At 49.0% G+C, this 22326-nt stretch overlaps 1 protein-coding gene across 1 annotated transcript in view; it reads right to left on the bottom strand.

The window, feature by feature from the left end:
* NUF2 (NUF2 component of NDC80 kinetochore complex) overlaps window positions 1-22326 on the bottom strand; it is a 61223-nt gene that overhangs the window by 33986 nt on the left and 4911 nt on the right. The window contains exons 2-7 of the mRNA XM_073571616.1: window positions 17561-17721; window positions 15618-15692; window positions 10596-10672; window positions 7813-7874; window positions 7632-7729; window positions 7458-7531 (exon numbers count right to left, since the gene is read on the bottom strand). Coding sequence (XP_073427717.1) covers window positions 7458-7531; window positions 7632-7729; window positions 7813-7874; window positions 10596-10672; window positions 15618-15692; window positions 17561-17683 — 509 coding nt within the window. The 5' untranslated portion in view covers window positions 17684-17721. The remainder of the gene's footprint in view (window positions 1-7457; window positions 7532-7631; window positions 7730-7812; window positions 7875-10595; window positions 10673-15617; window positions 15693-17560; window positions 17722-22326) is intronic.

Below are 22326 nucleotides of genomic sequence, written 5' to 3' on the forward strand. Positions count from 1 at the left end.
AGGCAAGAAATTATACATCTGGAAAAGGGACCACCCTGATCCTTACATAAGGATTTGTATAACTTAAAATAAGCAAAAACCAACTGGCTAGTAGGGTGGGTGCTGTGTCCCCCAATGAGCGTCTCGGAGAAAAGGATTTTACGGTGAGTACTCACAAAAATCCATGTTTCTCCTTCGTCTCATTGGGGGACACAGAGACTGTGGGACGTTCTAAAGCAGTCCCTGGGCGGGATCTTAGCTCACCCAATCCATGCTATTTTTCGCCCCTGATTAGAGGTGCGCAACTGCTGCCTGGAGAATCTTTCTTCCCAGGCTTGCATCCGAGGATGCCTGGGTATGTACGTTATAATGTTTGACAAACGTATGCAAACTGGACCAGGTAGCTGCTTTGCACACCTGTTCCGCTGAAGCCTGGTGTCGCAGTGCCCATGAGGCACCCACTGCTCGAGCCGAGTGTGCCTTGATCCCTGCCGGAACCGGCGTGCCACTGATTTCATAAGATTCTTGGATCGTCAGGCGAACCCATCTGGCCAAAGTCGCTTTGGACGCAGCAAGCCCCTTCCGCCGCCCTTCTGGGATCACGAATAGAGAGTCTGTCCGGCGGAAAGGTGCTGTCCTTGTTACATACCTCCTAAGAGCTCTTACCAGATCCAGGGTGTGCAAAGCCTTTTCTACCCTGTGCACCGGTGCCGGGCAAAACGAGGGTAAGACAATGTCTTCGTTGATATGGAATGCAGAGACAACCTTCGGCAAGAAGGGAGGAGCTGGCCTTAAAACTACCTTATCCTTATAAAAAGTCAGGAACGGCGGTTTACAAGATAAAGCCGCCAATTCCGAAACCCGCCTAATAGACGTAATAGCTACGAGAAAAACGACCTTCCTGGACAGGTAAGGTAAGGAGACTTCTTGTAACGGTTCGAAGGGAGGCTCCTGAAGGGCCCTGAGCACCAAGTTCAGGTCCCATGATTCCGTCGGCGCCTTATAGGGGGGTACTAAATGTGCGACCCCCTGCATAAACGTCTTAACCTGCCAGACCGAAGCGACCTTTCGTTGAAAACGGACCGACAGGGCCGAGATTTGCGTTCTGAGCGAACTCGGAGCCAATCCTGCGTCCAGCCCTGCCTGCAAAAAAGCCAGTACGTTGGGGATTGAAAAAACCAGAGGAGCCACTCCGCGATCCCTACACCAACGGAAAAAAACTTCCCAAGTCCGATGATATACTTTCGCCGAGGAAGGCTTTCGGGCACTCACCATCGTGGCCACCACCTCGCGCCTGAATCCTGCCTGTGTTAACAGCCAAGATTCAATGGCCACGCCGTCAAACACAGGGCCCCTAAGTTCGGATGGTAGATCGGCCCCTGGGACAGCAAGTCCGGCCGATCTGGTAGACGCCAGGGTACGTCCACCACTAGGTGAACCAGATCTGCATACCAGGCCCTCCGAGGCCAGTCTGGGGCTAGCAGAATTGCTGGAACCCTCTCCCTCCTTAACTTTCTGATGACTCTTGGAAGCAGAGGTAGCGGGGGGAACAAGTACGGGAGACGAAACTGGCTCCATGGAAGCACCAGAGCGTCTGCTGCGATCGCCTGCGGGTCGAGGGATCGAGCGACGAACCTTTGTACTTTGGCGTTCTCTCTGGATGCCATAAGGTCCACGTCTGGTGTCCCCCACCGTTGGCAGATCTGTTGAAAAACCTCGGGGTGCAGGGACCATTCCCCTGCCGCAACCCCCTGTCGGCTGAGAAAATCTGCCGCCCAGTTTTCGACTCCCGGAATGTGCACCGCTGAAATTACCACGTGGTTCTTTTCGGCCCAACGCAGTACCAGCCCAACCTCGCGCATGGCTGCTTGTGCCCCCTTGATGGTTGACATATGCTACTGCTGTAGCATTGTCCGACTGAATGCGCACCGGCCGGTGTCTCAGGAAACACTGAAAATGTTGCAGGGCCAATCGTATTGCCCGTATCTCCAGAATGTTGATCGGGAGAATTATCTCCTGAATGGACCACCGCCCCTGGGCTGTGTGACTCTGGAAAACTGCTCCCCAACCCTGCAGGCTTGCATCGGTCGTCACCACCAACCACTGTTCCAGGGGAAAGGGTTTCCCCTGGACCAGAGACGAGTCGCGAGTCCACCATCGGAGTGATCGTCGGACCAGCGGAGACAAAGTGCACCGATGACTGAGGGATAGCAGCCTTCGGTCCCATGCTGACAAAAGCGCATGCTGAAGCGGACGGAGATGGAACTGGGCAAACGGGATTGCCTCCATCGCCGCCACCATTCTGCCCAACACACTCATGCCGTACCGGATGGATCTGGAGCCTGGCTGTAGAAGGTTCCGTACCCCCTGTTTGATCTTTCGCGCCTTGTCCTGAGGGAGGATCACCAGTCCCCGGGAGGTGTTGAAAACCATGCCTAGGAATATGACTCTCTGGGCTGGAACCAAGGACGACTTGTTCCGATTGATCAACCAGCCTAGACGGGCCAGGGTATCCAGCGTGATACTGACATTCTCCTGGCACGCCTGAAACGACGGCCCCTTTACCAAAAGGTCGTCCAGGTAAGGTAGTACCGTTATGCCCCGAGCATGCAGGATGGCCATAACCACCGCCATTATCTTCGTAAAGACTCTGGGAGCAGTGGCCAGACCGAAGGGCAGAGCAACAAATTGAAAATGTCGCCCTCCGATCGCAAAACGCAGGAACCTCTGGTGTGGAGGAAAAATCGGAACGTGCAGATATGCATCCTGCACATCGATCGAGGCCAGGAACTCCCCTGGATCCATGGCTGCAATGACCGAACGGAGGGATTCCATCCGGAACCGACTGACTCTGATGAATTTGTTCAGGATTTTTAGATCTAATACTGGCCTTACTGTCCCATCTTTTTTGGGGACCGAAAACAGGTTGGAGTAAAAACCTTGTGTCTCTTCGCTTTTCGGCACTGGGACAATGACCCCGTTGTGCTGTAGCGTCATTATGGCCTGTAACAAACCCTCCGCCTGCGATTCTGTTCCGGAAAGCCGGGAATGGAAGAATCGCCGTGGCGGGAGTCCGAGAAACTCTATCTTGTACCCGGACGATATCAATTCTGCCACCCAAGCGTCGCGTGCCACTGCGACCCAAACGTGGCTGAACCTTAGTAGGCGTCCGCCCACTCTGTCGTCCGTAGGTACGAAGCGCCTCGAGTCATTTTGCTGGAGGCTTTTGGGATCTGGCCCCCCTTGTTCTGGGCAAACGGCCTCGGCCTCTACCCAGCGGATTGGCTCTGTAAGAGGTTTGCCTTTCCCTAATCTGACCATCATTTGCGGAGGTGGATGCTCTGGCCGAAGTCCCCCTCCAGGGGTTACGAAAGGGCCGAAAACGCCTCTGTGTCTGCCTGAACGCTGGCCAAGTCCTCTGCTGCGGGAGGAAACTACTCCTCCCCCTGTGGCTTCTGAGATAAGCTTATCAAGCTTCTCACCGAACAACCGATTGCCCTGAAAAGGCAATGAGGTCAAGGATTTTTTGGAGATAGAATCCGCTTTCCACAATCTCAACCATAATGCTCGCCTAACGGCGATCGCATTTGCTGCTGCCACAGCAGAACACTCGGCCGCGTCCAGAGAGGCGCTGACGAGAAAATCACTTGCCCCTAAGATCTGATTTGTCACCTCCAAGACCTCCGCAGGCAGATCTCTGTCTTGGAGGGCATTCTGCAGAGCGTCCGCCCATGAAACCATGGCCTTAGCCACCCAAGTAGCCGCAAAGGAGGGGGCTAGGGCCGACCCCGCTGCCTCATACACCGAGCGGGCAAGCCCCTCTATAAGGCGATCAGTTGGGTCCTTGATAGAAGAACCGCTGGGTATCGACAATAGCGATCTTGACGCTAAACGTGATACCGGTGGATCCACTACTGGCGACTCCACCCATCCCTTATGGAGTTCAGGAGGAAACGGATACTTAGCTTGCAGCGCTTTTTGCATTGCAAAACGCTTATCCGGGTGTTCCCTATGTTTCTGGACTAGCTCCTCGAACTCCGGATGCGTGGCAAACCTTCTATGCGGTCGCCTGGTCTTTTTGAAGGAGACCTTGTGACCTGAGGCCGTGGAGACATCGTCCTCGATCTCTAATGTCTGGTTGACTGCCTCAATGAGGCTGTCCACCGAGTCTTGGTATCCCAGGCTTTCTGGATTCCAGGCCTCCTCCTCCTCCTCCTCCTCGCCCTCATCCTGCTCGCTTCCTGAGCTCGGCGACGGGGAACGAGATACCCTAATACCCGCCGCCGAAGCCCCAGAGGGTCCGGCCGACGGGGAACGAGCTCTCTTGCTATGAGCTTGTCTGGTGCTGGAGCGGCCTCTAACGGTCGGAGGGTCCTGCGTGGACGAGCTGTCTTCCGCTGGCAGACCACCATCCTTGTCCCTGCCTGGGCCTTGGAGAGACTCAATTGCCCTTGTAAGGAACATCATAGAGTGTGATAAAGACACCGCCCATTCTGGAGGGTCCTGACCTCTGGGCTCTGCAACAATGGGGGGCTCCTGGGCTCGCTCCAACTCGCAGGCTTCACAAAATTTACCCGGCTGCGCTTTAGGCAGCCTGACCCCACAGGAAACGCAAACAGCGTATAGGAAAGAGTGAGCTTTCCCTTTGCCAGACATATTGCAAGGTAGGGTAGGAGGAGGAGGATAACCCCTTCCTTGACTACTAGTGCGGCACTCGAAAACGGGGTTGCACTCACCCACCGGTAATGTCCCACCTTGCGTCTCTTCCACGGGGCGTGCGGCGTTACTCGCCGGGGCACTCGCACTCCGGGAGATAGGCGGCGGCTTCCGGCCCCACTTCGGCGAGGAAATGCAAGGAGGGGGGCGGGAGGTCCCCGGTAACTGTGCGCGCCCGCCGCTCTCCGCCCCCGGAAGTTAGTGGGCGGGGCTTCCGCTACTCCGGAAGTCGGCGGGCGCGCGGACTCCGGACCTCCCCATACAGCGGGGGCCGCGGCCGCCCGCGCTCTGGCCGCACTCCACGTGCGGCGTTTGAGGGAGGGGGGCGGGAGCTCCCCGGTAACTGTGTGCGCCCGCCTCTCTCCGCCCCCGGAAGTTAGAGGGCGGGGCTTCCGGCTACCCCCGGAAGTCAGCGGGCGGGGCCTCGCACGGCACTCACGGATCTCCCCATACAGCGGGGGCCGCGTCCGCCCGCGGGGCTCTGGCCGCACTCCGCGTGCGGCATTACCCGCCGGGGGCAGCGCCGGGTAAGAGGCGGACTACCCGGTCCCGGTCTTCCTATTAACAAAGGTGAGCCGGGCCGCCGAGGGGGCTCTCTTGAGGTGCTTCTCAACCCCATCCCTGGGCAGGGAGGGGGAGGCTACTGCACCGCTCTCCGCCCCCGCTTCAATCCCTTGGCTCACCTGCGCCTCCAACTCCACCCCTGGTCTCACTACCTAGGGGTGGTAGGGGCATAAAGCATTCCCACGTTGCAGGAGAGAACAACGTGGAGGATCACTCACACGTGCTCGCCCGTTGGGGTCGATGGGGAAACCGAATCCTCTTATCAGGATGCGTTGCCGCCTCTTTACAAAATAAAAAAGAAAAATGGTTGTCTGGGGAAAAGTCCCAGATGTGTCCCTCGGTGCGGGAGAGAAAAACGTGGAGGGTTACTCACACGTGGTCGCCCGTTGATGATTTGGGGAGATCGGACCCTCTCTATAGGATCCGTCCCCCCTGTCTTATCTTCATAGAAAAGAAAAAAAAAAAAAAATCTAGTCTGGAGCTCCAGACTGCGTGTGCCTCCATCAGACACTAAGCAAAAAACTGAGTTACGCCCGGTCTGGGGGCGAGGGTGTATGCGGCGGAGGAGGAGCTAACTCTTTTTTTGTATACTTAGTGTCAGCCTCCAGACGGCAGAAGCACACACCCACAGTCTCTGTGTCCCCCAATGAGACGAAGGAGAAAAAAAATATATATATATATATATATATATATATATATATATATATATATATATATATATATATATATATATATTACATCTTCCATCCATGAAATCACTCTAAAGTGCGGGTTATGAGGGCTCTCACTATTTCCCAATTTGCTATTCACTGGTCATTATTACCGTAAATCCGTGTCCAGCAGAAGAGATGCCTAGATTGACTACAGAAAGAGGGGTTGGGTTTTAGTCAACACAAGCATATTCCCTTATACTGAGCCTATGCCTCCAGCAGCACGTCCTGTAACTCACTTTACTGCTCGTCCTGTCCTCTGCTTCCATCTACAGCAGCACATCCTATAACTCACTTTACTGCCCGTCCTCTCCTCTGCTTCCATCTACAGCAGCACATCCTATAACTCACTTTACTGCCCGTCCTCTCCTCTGCTTCCATCTACAGCAGCATATCCTGTAACTCACTTTACTGCCCGTCCTCTCCTCTGCTTCCATCTACTGCAGCACATCCTATAACTCACTTTACTGCCCGTCCTCTCCTCTGCTTCCATCTACAGCAGCATATCCTGTAACTCACTTTACTGCCCGTCCTCTCCTCTGCTTCCATCTACTGCAGCACATCCTATAACTCACTTTACTGCCCATTCTCTCCTCTGCTTCCATCTACAGCAGCACATCCTATAACTCACTTTACTGCCCGTCCTCTCCTCTGCTTCCATCTACAGCAGCATATCCTGTAACTCACTTTACTGCCCATCCTCTCCTCTGCTTCCATCTACAGCAGCACATCCTATAACTCACTTTACTGCCCGTCCTCTCCTCTGCTTCCATCTACAGCAGCATATCCTGTAACTCACTTTACTGCCCATTCTCTCCTCTGCTTCCATCTACAGCATCACATCCTATAACTCACTTTACTGCCCGTCCTCTCCTCTGCTTCCATCTACAGCAGCATATCCTGTAACTCACTTTACTGCCCATCCTCTCCTCTGCTTCCATCTACAGCAGCACATCCTATAACTCACTTTACTGCCCGTCCTCTCCTCTGCTTCCATCTACAGCAGCACATCCTGTAACTCACTTTACTGCCCGTCCTCTCCTCTGCCTCCAGGAACAGCAGCACATCCTATAACTCATTTTACTGAACTCCTTTGCTTAGGAGTCTGGTCACACCCACTACAATGCAGTAAACCATAAAATTAAAAATCCCTCCGTTCTTGAGAATGGAGAGGATTTTTAATGAAAAGTAAATTGCAAAGATACCTTTGCATATATTTTTACCCATTTAAGAAGAGGAGAAAACCCAGTTAAGGGTTAATGTCCCTTCTGTTAAACTACATACTAGGATGAGAGGTGGGCTTCCTAATTGGGGCAGAAGCTAATTTGGGCGCTGTGGACAAAGCACTATGGGAAAGAAGGGAAATGTTGAAAAAGAGGAGTGCTGGCAGAATTCTGCATCCTGGACTCATTATACAAACTGCAGAGGAATCCATGAAGACCACACAAATAAAAATGGTTAAACAGAAGGCCTTCTGAAAAGACTTACGAAAGTTTCTCAATTTTAGCCTCCAACTCCTGAACTGTCTTCTGCTGTTGGGTTATATTGTCCAAAATTGATTTCTACAATAAATGAAAATAAAACATGGTGACCTGATCAGTGACAAATGTAGACATTGGGCGACAGCAGCAGAAGTGTCAGCCTGTAGTGGTCCTTACTCACGTAGTTTAAGCAGAAGGTTGTGTAGACCACTTTACGAGTTTCCCTGAAATGGAAGAAGTTTACAATCCCACTCAGCAAGTAGATGGTCCTCTTCCCTTCTAAACCAAGGACCAAAGTCTACATGTCAGTACAAAGCTCTGCAGGATCCGATCTATGGAATACTAGTGCTGATGGTACTTACTTGGATTTAGGACATCAGATGGGTGAAAGTCATATATGAGGCACAGCGGCAAGAAGCGGGCCCTATATTACAGAGACAAAACATAATTAGTTACCAGCGGATAATAAGAGAGGATTAGAGACAGATATGGAAATGAAACTTATAATTGGATCTTTTAATGCAGAGTTCCAATACAATTATGCTTTTCTGGGAAAGCACAAGTTGTCCAAAGGAACAAATCACCAATGAATTTGAAGAGCAAGGGCCACAGCACGCAGCAGCACCAGGGATAGGGCGCGGCACAGTGCTCGCAGCAGGATCACCACCAGGAGGGAAGGAGAGAATAGCACACACAGCATCACCACCAGGGATAGAGAGATATAGTGCACACAGCAGCACTAGGGGGTAGAGCAGAACAGCACAATATGCTAAGAACCAGGGATGTGGAGTCAGAGTCTGAGCCCATTTTGGTGGAGTTGAAGTCAGAGTTGGTGTCATGGAAATTGAGGAGTCGGAGGTTTGGCTTACTGACTCCACAGCCCTGCTAAGAACGGAAGAGCGCACGCAGCAGCACCAGGGATAGAGGGCGGTAGAGCGCACGCAGCAGCACCAGGGATAGAGGGCGGTAGAGCGCACGCAGCAGCACCAGGGATAGAGGGCGGTAGAGCGCACGCAGCAGCACCAGGGATAGAGGGCGGTAGAGCGCACGCAGCAGCACCAGGGATAGAGGGCGGTAGAGCGCACGCAGCAGCACCAGGGATAGAGGGCGGTAGAGCGCACGCAGCAGCACCAGGGATAGAGGGCGGTAGAGCGCACGCAGCAGCACCAGGGATAGAGGGCGGTAGAGCGCACGCAGCAGCACCAGGGATAGAGGGCGGTAGAGCGCACGCAGAAGCACCAGGGATAGAGGGCGGTAGAGCGCATGCAGAAGCACCAGGGATAGAGGGCGGTAGAGCGCACGCAGAAGCACCAGGGATAGAGGGCGGTAGAGCGCACGCAGAAGCACCAGGGATAGAGGGCGGTAGAGCGCACGCAGCAGCACCAGGGATAGAGGGCGGTAGAGCGCACGCAGCAGCACCAGGGATAGAGGGCGGTAGAGCGCACGCAGCAGCACCAGGGATAGAGGGCGGTAGAGCGCACGCAGCAGCACCAGGGATAGAGGGCGGTAGAGCGCACGCAGCAGCACCAGGGATAGAGGGCGGTAGAGCGCACGCAGCAGCACCAGGGATAGAGGGCGGAAGAGCGCACGCAGCAGCACCAGGGATAGGGCGCGGCACAGTGCTCGCAGCAGGATCACCTCCAGGAGGGAAGGAGAGAATAGAGCACACAGCATCACCACCTAGTGAAGGCACCACCAGGGATAGAGAGATATAGTGCACACAGCAGCACTAGGGGGTAGAGCAGAACAGCACAATGTGCTAAGAACCAGGAATGTGGAGTCAGAGTCTGAGCCCATTTTGGTGGAGTTAAAGTCAGAGTTGGTGTCATGGAAATTGAGAAGTCGGAGGTTTGGCTTACTGACTCCACAGCCCTGCTAAGAACGGAAGAGCGCACGCAGCAGCACCAGGGATAGAGGGCGGTAGAGCGCACGCAGCAGCACCAGGGATAGAGGGCGGTAGAGCGCACGCAGCAGCACCAGGGATAGAGGGCGGTAGAGCGCACGCAGCAGCACCAGGGATAGAGGGCGGTAGAGCGCACGCAGCAGCACCAGGGATAGAGGGCGGTAGAGCGCACGCAGCAGCACCAGGGATAGAGGGCGGTAGAGCGCACGCAGCAGCACCAGGGATAGAGGGCGGTAGAGCGCACGCAGCAGCACCAGGGATAGAGGGCGGTAGAGCGCACGCAGCAGCACCAGGGATAGAGGGCGGTAGAGCGCACGCAGCAGCACCAGGGATAGAGGGCGGTAGAGCGCACGCAGCAGCACCAGGGAGAGAGGGCGGCAGAGCGCACGCAGCAGCACCAGGGAGAGAGGGCGGCAGAGCGCACGCAGCAGCACCAGGGATAGAGGGCGGCAGAGCGCACGCAGCAGCACCAGGGATAGAGGGCGGAAGAGCGCACGCAGCAGCACCAGGGATAGAGGGCGGAAGAGCGCACGCAGCAGCACCAGGGATAGAGGGCGGAAGAGCGCACGCAGCAGCACCAGGGATAGAGGGCGGAAGAGCGCACGCAGCAGCACCAGGGATAGAGGGCGGAAGAGCGCACGCAGCAGCACCAGGGATAGAGGGCGGAAGAGCGCACGCAGCAGCACCAGGGATAGAGGGCGGAAGAGCGCACGCAGCAGCACCAGGGATAGAGGGCGGTAGAGCGAACACAGCAGCACCAGGGATAGAGGGCGGTAGAGCGCACGCAGCAGCACCAGGGATAGAGGGCGGTAGAGCGCACGCAGCAGCACCAGGGATAGAGAGCAATACACTGGACAAAGAGCAGCACTAAGAGTAGACAGAGGCCCAGCACACTGAGAAAAATGCAACACCACACACGCAGCAGTGCTACAGGTACAAGCAGCATAGCAAAATTATACTAGACCGTTAATGAGCACACGAGATTCGGAATCACAACTTCCACTAATTGATTGGAAGATCCAGTAAAGCGTCATTGCCATTTCACTGGTAAAGTGTCTGTGAATTAGCCGTTACACTGAGGGCAAATAAAGCCATTCACACGTACTAGAGATCAGTGCCACCTGTGATATGGGTGGGTTATCATGGGCTTGGAAAAACATTTTATTGTTGAAAATATCATAGCATCCTACTACAAATAGGATTACTGTAGGAGTAAATCCCTATGTATAAAGGTATACATACATGAGCTTCACAATATAAGCCACAGGAGCGAAGCCTTCCATCAGATGAGGGTATTGAATGTCTAAACCCACCGGCACCTGTAATATATGAATTGAATTATGTAAATAAAAAAAAAAAAAAAACATTACTGTAATGTGAGCAATAAAGAACCATCAGAAGATCAGACCCGGCTGGGCTCACACCAGCAGTGCTGGGCCTGTGCACACGACGTCTCCTACATGCGGGCGAAACTACAAGGTTTTCTAACAGGAAGATGCTTCAGGACAAGTTGAGGTTTTTTTACATCTTTTTGGTCGTTTCCTGAGTGTCTTGGGGCGATTTCTTTTTTTTCCTCAACAATGGAGACATTGCTAGAGGTTTCTGATGTGAAAATACTAGGAAAATCTTCAAAAAGATGCTCAGTCGTCTTTGGAGCCTTCTCATGGACTTGTATTGTAAAGCACAGAGCATCTTCTTAGCAGAAAACACCTGAAGAATGGAGGGGTCTTTTCTTTTAACCACTTGGCATCTTTTGAAGCTTGAAGTGGTTACAAGTGGTTACCAGGGGAAGAGTCTTGAGGAGATCATTTGCATATTCCCAGTGCCTTCTGGGATAAGTGAAGAGTCTCCGCAAGCTCAACGATCACTGGGTTTTGGCCGTTGCAGCTGAAAAGAGGAAATCGGAAAACCAGGGGAAGAGTCTTGAGGAGATCATTTGCATAGTCCCAGTGCCTTCTGGGATAAGTGAAGAGTCTCCGCAAGCTCAACGATCACTGGGTTTTGGCCGTTGCAGAATTTTGGCTCATCTTTCATCGTTTTTAAGAAATCTCAAGATGGAAGAGGCCAGGAGCCATTTGGTGAGCTGCATTTCTTGCTACATGTTCACAGATTTACCAGTGGAAAAGCCAAACTTCACATGAGAGAAATGCAAGCTTGTGTCCCTGTTGGAGGAAAAGTTGCAAAGTCTCGAAGAGAGGTTAGCTACGTTGAAGATCATTAAGGAAGGTGAAGAGTTCTTGGACAGAGCAGAATTATCTCTTCATGTTACAGAAAGAGAAGAAATTCGAAGTGCACCTGAAGAAACAGAGGAATGGAGACATGTGACCCAGAGAAGCAGGAGGATCAGGAGGCAGTCAGCACCCATACTGCTCAGGAACCAGTACCAGGCTCTCACGCAGGAAAACGATGAAGAAATACATCAGGATAAGACTTTGCCAACAAACAGCAACCTTGTACGCCTTCAGAGTCCTCCTGGATGGAGAAAGAAAAATGTTGTGAAGAAGAAACGGAGAGTGGTGGTCATGGAGGATTCCCTGTTGAGAGGAACAGAGGCCGCTATCTGCAGACCGGATATTACTTCAAGAGAAATGTGCTGTCTTCCAGGTGCAAAAATTAAAGATGTGTCTGACAGGATATCAGGACTCTTCAGACCTACAGATGACTACCCATTCCTGCTACTACATGTGGGGACAAATGACACCGCAAGAAACGACCTGGAAACCATCTGCAGAGACTTGGAAGACTTAGGCAAGAAAGTGAAAGAACTGGGAGCGCAGGTGGTCTTCTCTTCCATCCTCCCAGTGGATCGCCATGGAACAAGGAGGTGGAATAAGATTCTGCAGGTGAACAACTGGCTGCGTCGATGGTGCCGTCAGCAACGATTTGGATTTCTGGATCACGGAGTGAACTACTTATACGATGGACTACTTGCTAGAGATGGGGTGCACCTTACGAAGACTGGTAAGCATGTATTTGGAAGTCGCCTTGCTACACTTGTAAGGAGAGCTTTAAACTAGAACAACATGGGAAGGGAAGCAAAAGACCAGAAAAAGCCATACACCTGACAAATGCTATTGAGAACTCTGCTATTAGAAGTGGAAAGGAAGAACAAAGACAAAAGAATCTAATTAATAAAAATATTGGAGAAAGAGAAACCAATCACAAACTAAAATGTTTGTATACTAATGCACAAAGCATGGGCAACAAACAAGGAGAATTGGAACTACTAACACAGGAAAAGAAATATGATGTCATTGGAATCACTGAAACTTGGTGGGACAATACACATGATTGGTATACAAGACTAGAAGGATACAACTTATTTGCAAGAAACAGACTTGATAAACGAGGAGGGGGTGTTGCATTGTATGTTAGAAACGCGTATATCTGCACAGAGATTGAAGCTTCAGAGACTGGGAGTTCTGTGGAAACTGTTTGGGTAAGAATACAAGGACAGAACAATGGAAAGGACACCATTGTAGGCATTTACTACAGGCCGCCTGTGCAAGCTGAAGATATGGATGAACTCTTTATGCATCAAATGGCCAAGTTCTCCAAAAAATATGACATAGTTGTCATGGGAGATTTCAACTATCCAGACATTTGTTGGGAATCTCTCTCAGGCAAAACTAACAGGTCAAGGAAATTCTTATCCTCTCTTGCTGACAACTTTGTCTTCCAAAAGGTAAGGGAGAAAACAAGGGGAACTGCTACCTTGGATCTAATACTTATAAACAGGGAGGAAATGGTTGAGGAGGTAAAAGTGGCTGGGACCCTAGGAGGTAGCGACCATGCTATTTTAGAATTTTGGATAACTAGAGGCGGAAGACCTGTGAAGACTCAGACGTCAAGGTTAGATTTCAGAAAGGCAGATTTTAAAGGATTCAGAAAGAGAATTGGAGGGATCCAATGGCTGGATATCCTTAAAGACAAAAATGTCCAGGAAGGATGGGAAATCTTGAAAAATGAAATTCTCAAAGCACAGTTGTTAACAATTCCGAAAAGAGGGAAGAATAGGAAGCATTTAAGGAAACCAGGATGGATGAACACAGAACTTAACCACATGCTAAAAAGGAAGAAAGAAATGTTTATAAAATGGAAAGAGGGAGGCATATCTAAAGAAGAATATAATGCTGTCTGCAGAACCTGCAGGGCACAAATCAGATTAGCTAAAGCTTAAAATGAATTGAGGCTTGCAAGAGATGTCAAAAGCAATAATAAAGGATTTTGGGGATATGTCAAAAATAAAAGAAAAGTCAAAGATGCTATAGGATTTTTACAGGATGAAAATGATGAAATGGTAAGACAGGATGTTGAGAAGGCTGAACTTTTAAATTCCTATTTTGCATCTGTTTTCTCTCAGAAAGGAAATGTAACATCAACTGTTATTCACTGTCCTATTAAGGGAATAGAAGAATCCAGGATATCTATAAACAGAAAGATAGTGAGGAAACACTTAGCTAACCTAAATGAATTCATGTCTCCAGGTCCAGATGAATTACACCCCAGAGTACTGAAGGAGATAGCAGAAGAAATTTTTGAACCCCTCTCCATAATCTTTGAAAATTCTTGGAGAACAGGAGAAGTGCCAGAAGACTGGAGAAGAGCAAATGTTGTTCCTATCTTCAAAAAGGGGAAGAAGGTGGACCCAGGCAACTATAGGCCGGTGAGTCTGACTTCTATACCAGGAAAGATCTTTGAACAAATTATTAAACAACATGTATGTCAATACCTGGATAAGAATGAAGTGATTAAACAGAGTCAGCATGGGTTTGTAACTAATAAGTCATGTCAGACTAACTTAATTTCCTTCTATGACGGTATCACTGATTGGGTGGATCAAGGAAATGCTGTAGATATAGTATATCTTGACTTCAGCAAAGCATTTGACAAAGTCTCTCATACAATCCTTATTGAAAAAATGACTAAGTATGGAATGGACAAAGCAACTGTTAGGTGGATTCATAACTGGCTTAGTGATCGGACCCAAAGAGTGGTCGTAAATGGCTGCACATCCAGTTGGAAGAATGTCTCAAGTGGGGTACCACAGGGCTCTGTCCTGGGCCCTGTATTGTTCAACATCTTTATCAACGATTTAGATGAAGGAATTGAGGGTAAACTGATTAAATTTGCTGATGACACAAAGCTAGGAGGGATAGCTAATACTAGAGAAGAGAGAGAGGATTCAAAAAGATTTAAATAAACTGGAGAAGTGGGCAGCAACTAACAGAATGGTTTTTAACAGGGAGAAATGCAAAGTACTACATCTGGGCAATAAAAATGAAAAAAGCATATATAGAATGGGAGGAATAGGGCTAAGTGACAGCACATGTGAAAAAGACTTGGGTATACTAATAGATCACAGACTGAATATGAGTCAACAGTGTGATGCAGCAGCAAAAAAGGCAAATGCAATTCTAGGATGCATTAACAGAAGCATACAGTCTAGATCACGTGAAGTCATTATTTCCCTCTACTCCTCTTTGGTCAGACCTCATCTGGAATATTGTGTCCAGTTTTGGGCACCACATTTTAAAAAAGACATCAACAAACTGGAGCAAGTTCAGAAAAGAGCGACCAGAATGGTGACCGGTCTGCAAACCCTGTCTTATGAGGAAAGGTTGCAGGATTTGGGAATGTTTAGTTTGCAAAAGAGAAGACTGAGAGGAGACTTAATAGCTGTCTACAAATATCTAAAGGGCTGTCACATTGTAGAAGGATCATCTTTATTCTCATTTGCACAAGGAAAGACTAGAAGCAATGGGATGAAACTGAATGGGAGGAGACACAGATTAGATATTAGAAAAAACTTTTTGACAGTTAGAGTGATCAATGAGTGGAACAGGCTGCCACGAGAAGTGGTGAGTTCTCCTTCAATGGAAGTCTTCAAACAGAGGCTGGACAGACATCTGACTGGGATGATTTAGCGAATCCTGCTTTGAGCAGGGGGTTGGACCAGATGGCCCAGGAGGTCCCTTCTAACTCTACGATTCTATGATTCAAGACGTTCAAAAGCCTGCACATATGAATAGAGTTTTCCGTAGAATTGTACTTTTGAGCGTTTCCTGGTCGCTTTTTCAGGTGGTCTAGGAACAGAATCACCGTGTTGATGAAGCTGCATGCACATGCTCTAACATACATTATGGGGTCCATTATGAGGATTTTGACATAACTTTTTCTACCTATATTTTTTTTTTCTGAGAGACAAGTGTTCCTTTAACTCTTCAATAAGCAAACAGCCAAAGAAATTCCATAGAGACATACCATATAAAACTGCTCTATTCCAATATTGTAGACTTTCTGCAGCACCCTCATGAAGAGCTTCTGGATCCATTCTGGCTGTAAATGGAGACAACATTAGAGAGATCGGAGATCAAAAACCACATGCGTGTACTGCCCAGAACCGTCACGAATAGCGATGAGCGAGCATGCTTTGAGAAGGCGTTATCGGAGCAAGCTCGAGTGCTCATCGAGTATCTTCGGCGTGCTCGGATACTACAGTCATATGTAAAAGTTTGGGCACCCCTATTAATGTTAACTTTTTTCTTTATAACAATTTTGGTTTTTGCAACAGCTATTTCAGTATTATATATCTAATAACTGATGGACTCAGTTATATTTCTGGATTCAAATGAGGTTTATTGTACTAACAGAAAATGTGCAATCTGCATTTAAACAAAATTTGACCGGTGCAAAAGTATGGGCACCCTTATCATTTTCTTCATTTGAACACTCCTAACTACTTTTTACTGACTTCCTGAAGCACTAAATTGGTTTTGTAACCTCATTGAGCTTTGAACTTCATAGCCAGGTGTATCAAATCATGAGAAAAGGTATTTAAAGTGGCCACTTGCAAGTAGTTCTCCTATTTGATTCTCCTATGAAGAGTGGCATCATGGGCTCCTCAAAACAACTCTCAAATGATCTGAAAACAAAGATTATTCAACATAGCTTTTCAGGGGAAGGATACAAAAAGTTGTCTCAGAGATTTAACCTGTCAGTTTCCACTGTGAGGAACATAGTTAGGAAATGGAAGAACACAGGTACAGTTCTTGTTAAGCCCAGAAGTGGCAGGCCAAGAAAACTATCAGAAAGACAGAGAAGAAGAATGGTGAGAACAGTCAAGGACAATCCACAGACCACCTCCAAAGACCTGCAGCATCATCTTGCTGCAGATGGTGTCACTGTGCATCGGTCAACAATACAGCGCATGCATAATGCCTTTTTGTATGACCATACAACTCAATCTTTGTTTCATCAGTCCACAGGACCTTCTTCCAAAATGTAACTGGCTTGTCCAAATGTGCTTTTGCAGACCTCAGGCGACTGTTTGTGGCGTGCTTGCAGAAACGGCTTCTTTCGCATCACTCTCCGATACAGCTTCTCCTTGTGCAAAGTGCGCTGTATTGTTGACCGATGCACAGTGACACCATCTGCAGCAAGATGATGCTGCAGGTCTTTGGAGGTGGTCTGTGGATTGTCCTTGACTGTTCTCACCATTCTTCTTCTCTGCCTTTCTGATATTTTTCTTGGCCTGCCACTTCTGGGCTTAACAAGAACTGTACCTGTGTTCTTCCATTTCCTTACTATGTTCCTCACAGTGGAAACTGACAGGTTAAATCTCTGAGACAACTTTTTGTATCCTTCCCCTGAAAAGCTATGTTGAATAATCTTTGTTTTCAGATCATTTGAGAGTTGTTTTGAGGAGCCCATGATGCCACTCTTCATAGGAGAATCAAATAGGAGAACTACTTGCAAGTGGCCACTTTAAATACCTTTTCTCATGATTTGATACACCTGGCTATGAAGTTCAAAGCTCAATGAGGTTACAAAACCAATTTAGTGCTTCAGGAAGTCAGTAAAAAGTAGTTAGGAGTGTTCAAATGAAGAAAATGATAAGGGTGCCCATACTTTTGCACCGGTGAAATTTTGTTTAAATGCAGATTGCACATTTTCTGTTAGTACAATAAACCTCATTTGAATCCAGAAATATAACTGAGTCCATCAGTTATTAGATATATGAAACTGAAATACCTGTTGCAAAAACCAAAATTGTTATAAAGAAAAAAGGTTAACATCAATAGGGGTGCCCAAACTTTTACATTTGACTGTATGTTTGAGTCACCAGCGCTGCATGTCTCATTTCCCCCACAAAACCAGAGCACTAATAAGTACATGTCCAAGTAGAAAGGTTACCACTACTTTACCTTGGGGTTTGGGTAAATGTCAGGTTTGGTAAAATTTTTAGCTTCGGCTCCTGTCAGAATCGTCTGGCGGAAAAAATTTACCAAATCCATTACAGGAAATTGAGGAAACGTGAGTTTATCCATAACTGAAGCCAAGTGTGAGCAGATGTCGTCACAGATGTCTGAAGAGGAAAAGAAATACATATTAAAAACACATACATTATGCTTTTTCAGAATATTGGCCATATAGAGATAGCGCTTGCTGGCCCCTTTATTGCCCCTGCAGCTCTGACGTCCTGGGTCTGGATGCAACCAGACAACAGCGGCGTTGATGGAAGTGTGGTAAGGAAACTACATTAGAGGGATTGACCAGGACAAGTCACTGATATCAGATCGGCGGGGGTCCGACACCTGACTCCACCACTGATTAGGTTTTTACAGCTCTTTCTGCGGTCAGATGTGTGCGGCACAATGTGGCTTGACATTGATCATGTTGAAAAACTGCTCGTGGGACACTTTGGAGAAATGGCTACGCTACTGGTTCCACGGCCAAACAAAGGAATGTGACACTGAGCAGATAGTGTACTTGGAATGTAGGTGTACATTATGCCACCTCACACCATAATCCTGGAGTATTCATGTGACGTTTCCTCATGAAGACGAAACATTGACTTCAAGCCAAAGCACAAAACAAGACAGCAATGGAGGCTGGACTGGTCTATCCCCTTCAGTGAGGAGTCCTACCTCTGTCTTGCATGCAATGATAGCCAGAGTTTGGTCTGGAAACCACTTGGGCAACGCCATGAAGAGGTCTTCATGAGGGAACAGATCCTACTCCTGAGATACAGGGGGGCATAATATATACAGTAGCCAGAACCCTCGGGTCTTCACTCCAGGTACACTAACAGCTCAGCCTGAGGGCTTACGCAGATGATCGCATTTTCGGTCCGAGTAGTTTGACAAAACATTGGATCACGTGGACAAATGTTATTCTATGGGGCTGTGCACATATCCGATTTTTTTTCCCCTCAGACTAAAGGCCCCGTCACATACAACGAGATCGCTGATTTTGTGACATCACAGCAATCTCGCCAGCGACATCACACAACACATCGGCGACCACACACCCCCCGCCGGGTATCGCTGATCGTGCAGGATCGTCCTGGGCCATTTTTTGATCGTTGGTCTCCCGCTGGCCAGCACGCATCGCTGCGTGTGTCAGCGGGAGAACAACGATCAGCGATGCTGCACACTGGTATCTAAGGTAAACAGCGGGTTTCTAAGAGCCGCGCGGCTCTTGGATACCCGCTGTTTACCCTGGAAACCTGCGCGCACGCTGGTTTCCAGGGTAAGCAGCGGGTATCCAAGAGCTGCGCAGCTCTTAGAATCCCGCTGTTTACCTTAGATACCAGCTTGCTCGCTGGTCCTGATCGATGGTGAGTCTGTCTATGTGACAGCTCACCAGCGATCAGCCTAATGATGTCCCAGCGATCCCATCCACGTCGGATCGTGGGTGGGATCGCTGGGACATCGTTATGTGTAACAGGGCCTTAAGGCTGAGAAAATCGGATCACAATGTAATCAAAGTGAGATTAGCATAAATCAGACTGAGTCATCCCAGCCTTAGGCTGGTTTCACACTTGCGTTTTTTTTCGCGGTATTTTAGCGCTAAATAGCGCATGCGTTTTTTTTTCCTATACTTTGCATGGGATGCGCTTATGTGCGCATACACATGCGTTTGTACGCGTTTTTCAGCGCATGCGTTTTTTTGCGGTATGCGCTCGGGCGCACAAAATGCAACCTGTTGCATTTTTTGGGCGTCCGACTTGCCTAAAAAAAACGCATGCGCGCGCAATGCGTTTTTTTTACAGCAAGACACCCATTATAAGTCTATGGTGAGCATATGTGCGCATTGGCATGCTTATGTATGCGTTTTTTTGCACATGCGTTTTTTTTTTTACCATTAGTTTAGACAATGGAATTTAGGGGTTTGGGTTAGAGTTAGTTAAGGGGGTTTAGGGTTAGGGTTAGGGTCAGGGTTAGGATCAGGGTATGGTTTGGTTAAGGGTCAGGGTTAGGGTCAGGGTTAGTAAAGTCATGGTTTGGGTTAGTGTGAGAGGCCACCTAATGTTGGAAAAAACCGCAAACGCGGTAAAAACGCACTAAAAACGCATACAAACGCTGCGTTTTTTTCATGCATGCTCATAAAAATGCTTGAAAAAAACGCAGCATCTGTATGCGTTTGTATGCGTTTTTTCAATGCGTTTTTTTACGGGAAAAACGCGCTGCAAAAAAAAGCAAGTGTGAAACTAGCCTTACATTGATTCGGTCGAGGAACATACTTTTCACCAATGTGTCCCAAGAGCCGTTCTTCAACACCAGGCAGCATGTTGCTCGCACTATGGTCAACAGCCTTTGTGGCCTAAATATACCATCGCCTGCAGCGTCTCCGGATATGTCTTCCATTGACAACATCTAGGATGACATTATTGGCAAATGCAAAAGGAGCTGCCAGCAGCAGATCTTGATGATTTGCCCAAATGCATTCAGCGCGGCAGAACTTTCCTCTGACATTAATTACCTCATTGACTGATATCAAAGCTGTAAGAGTGGGGATTTCTGCACATGCCACGCATACTTAGGCTGAGTTCACACGTGGCGTTTTTTCGCATTTCCGCTGCGGTTTTAACCGCGCGATTTTGCCGCGAAAAATAAGCATCCCATGCATTCCTATGGGATTCCGCAGTGCTGTGCTAATGCTGCGGTTTTTACCGCAGCGGAATCGCTTTGCGGTAAAAAACGCAGCATGCTCATTAATTTTGCAGAATCGCGGCGATCCCGCACCCATAGGAATGCATTGTTCCGCTTACTTCCCGCATGTGGCTGTGCACACCATGCGAAAAGTAAGCAGAACAACTGCGGATGGTACCCACGGTCCGGAGGAGAGGAGACTGTCCTCCGGGCTTTGGGTACCATATCCCTGTAAAATATAGAATTTAAAATAAAAAATGGTGTTATTCTTACCTTCCGATGTCCCGTGCAGCCTTCCCGCCTCTCTCCACGCTCTCGTTCCCAGTAATCCTTTGCGAAAATGCCCGCGATGAAGTCTGTTCTCGCGGTCATTCGCGCGACGTCATGATCCAGCGAGAACGTACGTCATCGCGGGCATTTTCGCAAAGGATTACTGGGAACGAGAGCGTGGAGAGAGGTGGGAAGGCTGCGCGGGACGTCGGAAGGTAAGAATAACACCATTTTTTATTTTTTTTTTACATTTTATCTTTTACTACTGATGCTGCATAGGCAGCCTCAGTAATAAAAAGTTGGTCACACTTGTCAAACACTATGTTTGACGAGTGTGACCAACCTGTCAATCAGTTCTCCAAGCGATGCTACAGATCGCTTGGAAAACGCTAGCATTCTGCAAGCTAATTACGCTTGCAAAATGCTAGTTTTTCCGCTGGAAAATCGCGGGAATTTAAAATGCGATTTTCCCGTGGAATGGAATTCCGGAACTCTCGCGGTAATTTCCGCGAGAGTTCCGCTAGGTGTGAACTTAGCCTTAAAGTGAACCTGTCAGCAGGATTTTGCTCAGTAAACTACAGGCATTGTCAGTTTGGCGCCGTTATACTGATTAAAATGATACCTGGGGTGAAGAAAACAGTCTTGTGTTATCAGCGTTAGAAGTTTTTAGCTAATGAGATGCTCGTGCTCTGGGGCCGGACTGTAGGCAGAGTCTGATCTTCCTGCTCTAAGCCAGAGAAAGCAAGGAAATACCCTGCCCAAAGGCCTCTTCTTGGTTTCTCAGGCTTAGAACAGGAAGATCAGACTCTGCATACAGTCCGGCCCTGGAGTACGGGCATCTCAATAACTGTAAACTTCTAAAACTGAAGAACCACAAGATTTCTTCACCCCAAGTATCATTTTAATCAGTGTAAAGACGCCAACCTCACAATATGTGTAGGTTACTGAGCACAATCCTTCTGACAGGATCCCTTTTATACAGCAAGATGTTTTGAAAATGCTGTTTCCATCCTTTCATCATGTGTCCATCAGTAACATGTCTCCAGCCTGTGATTTCCAGCATTCCACAAATTTTTCTTCTTGGCAATCTCAATGTTAGGGATGATATAATGCATGCCGGAATACTGTAAAAACTGTAGCAGAAATCTTAGAACCACACCAGACCCCACTTTTTGACATATGTACCACAAATAAAAGACTGAAGCCGATCATTGGGGGGTACAGGGTTCGGCCCCCTGGAATCAGGCGATCATTAGGGGGGTTACAGGGTCCAGCCCCCTGGAATCAGGCGATCATTAGGGGGGGTACAGGGTCCGGCTCCCTGGAATCAGGCGATCATTAGGGAGGGGGGTACAGGGCCCGGCCCCCTGGAATCAGGCGATCATTGGGGGGGGGGGGGTACAGGGTCCGGCCCCGGCCCCCTGGAATCAGGCGATCATTAGGAGGGGGGGGTACAGGGTCCGGCCCCCTGGAATCAGGCGATCATTGTGGGGGGTACAGGGTCCGGCCCCCTAGAATCAGGCGATCATTGTGGGGGGGGGGTACAGGGTCCAGCCCCCTGGAATCAGGCGATCATTAGGGGGGGTACAGGGTCCAGCCCCCTGGAATCAGGCGATCATTGGGGGGGGGTACAGGGTCCAGCACCATGGAATCAGGCGATCATTAGGGGTGGTACAGGGTCCAGCCCCCTGGAGTCAGGCGATCATTAGGAGGGTACAGCCCCCTACAATCAGGCGATCATTAGGAGGGTACAGGGTCCAGCCCCC

Source organism: Dendrobates tinctorius, unplaced genomic scaffold, assembly GCF_039654945.1.
Source record: "Dendrobates tinctorius isolate UK_male_01 unplaced genomic scaffold, ASM3965494v1 ptg000029l, whole genome shotgun sequence".
In the NCBI taxonomy this organism is placed as follows: Eukaryota; Metazoa; Chordata; class Amphibia; order Anura; family Dendrobatidae; genus Dendrobates; species Dendrobates tinctorius.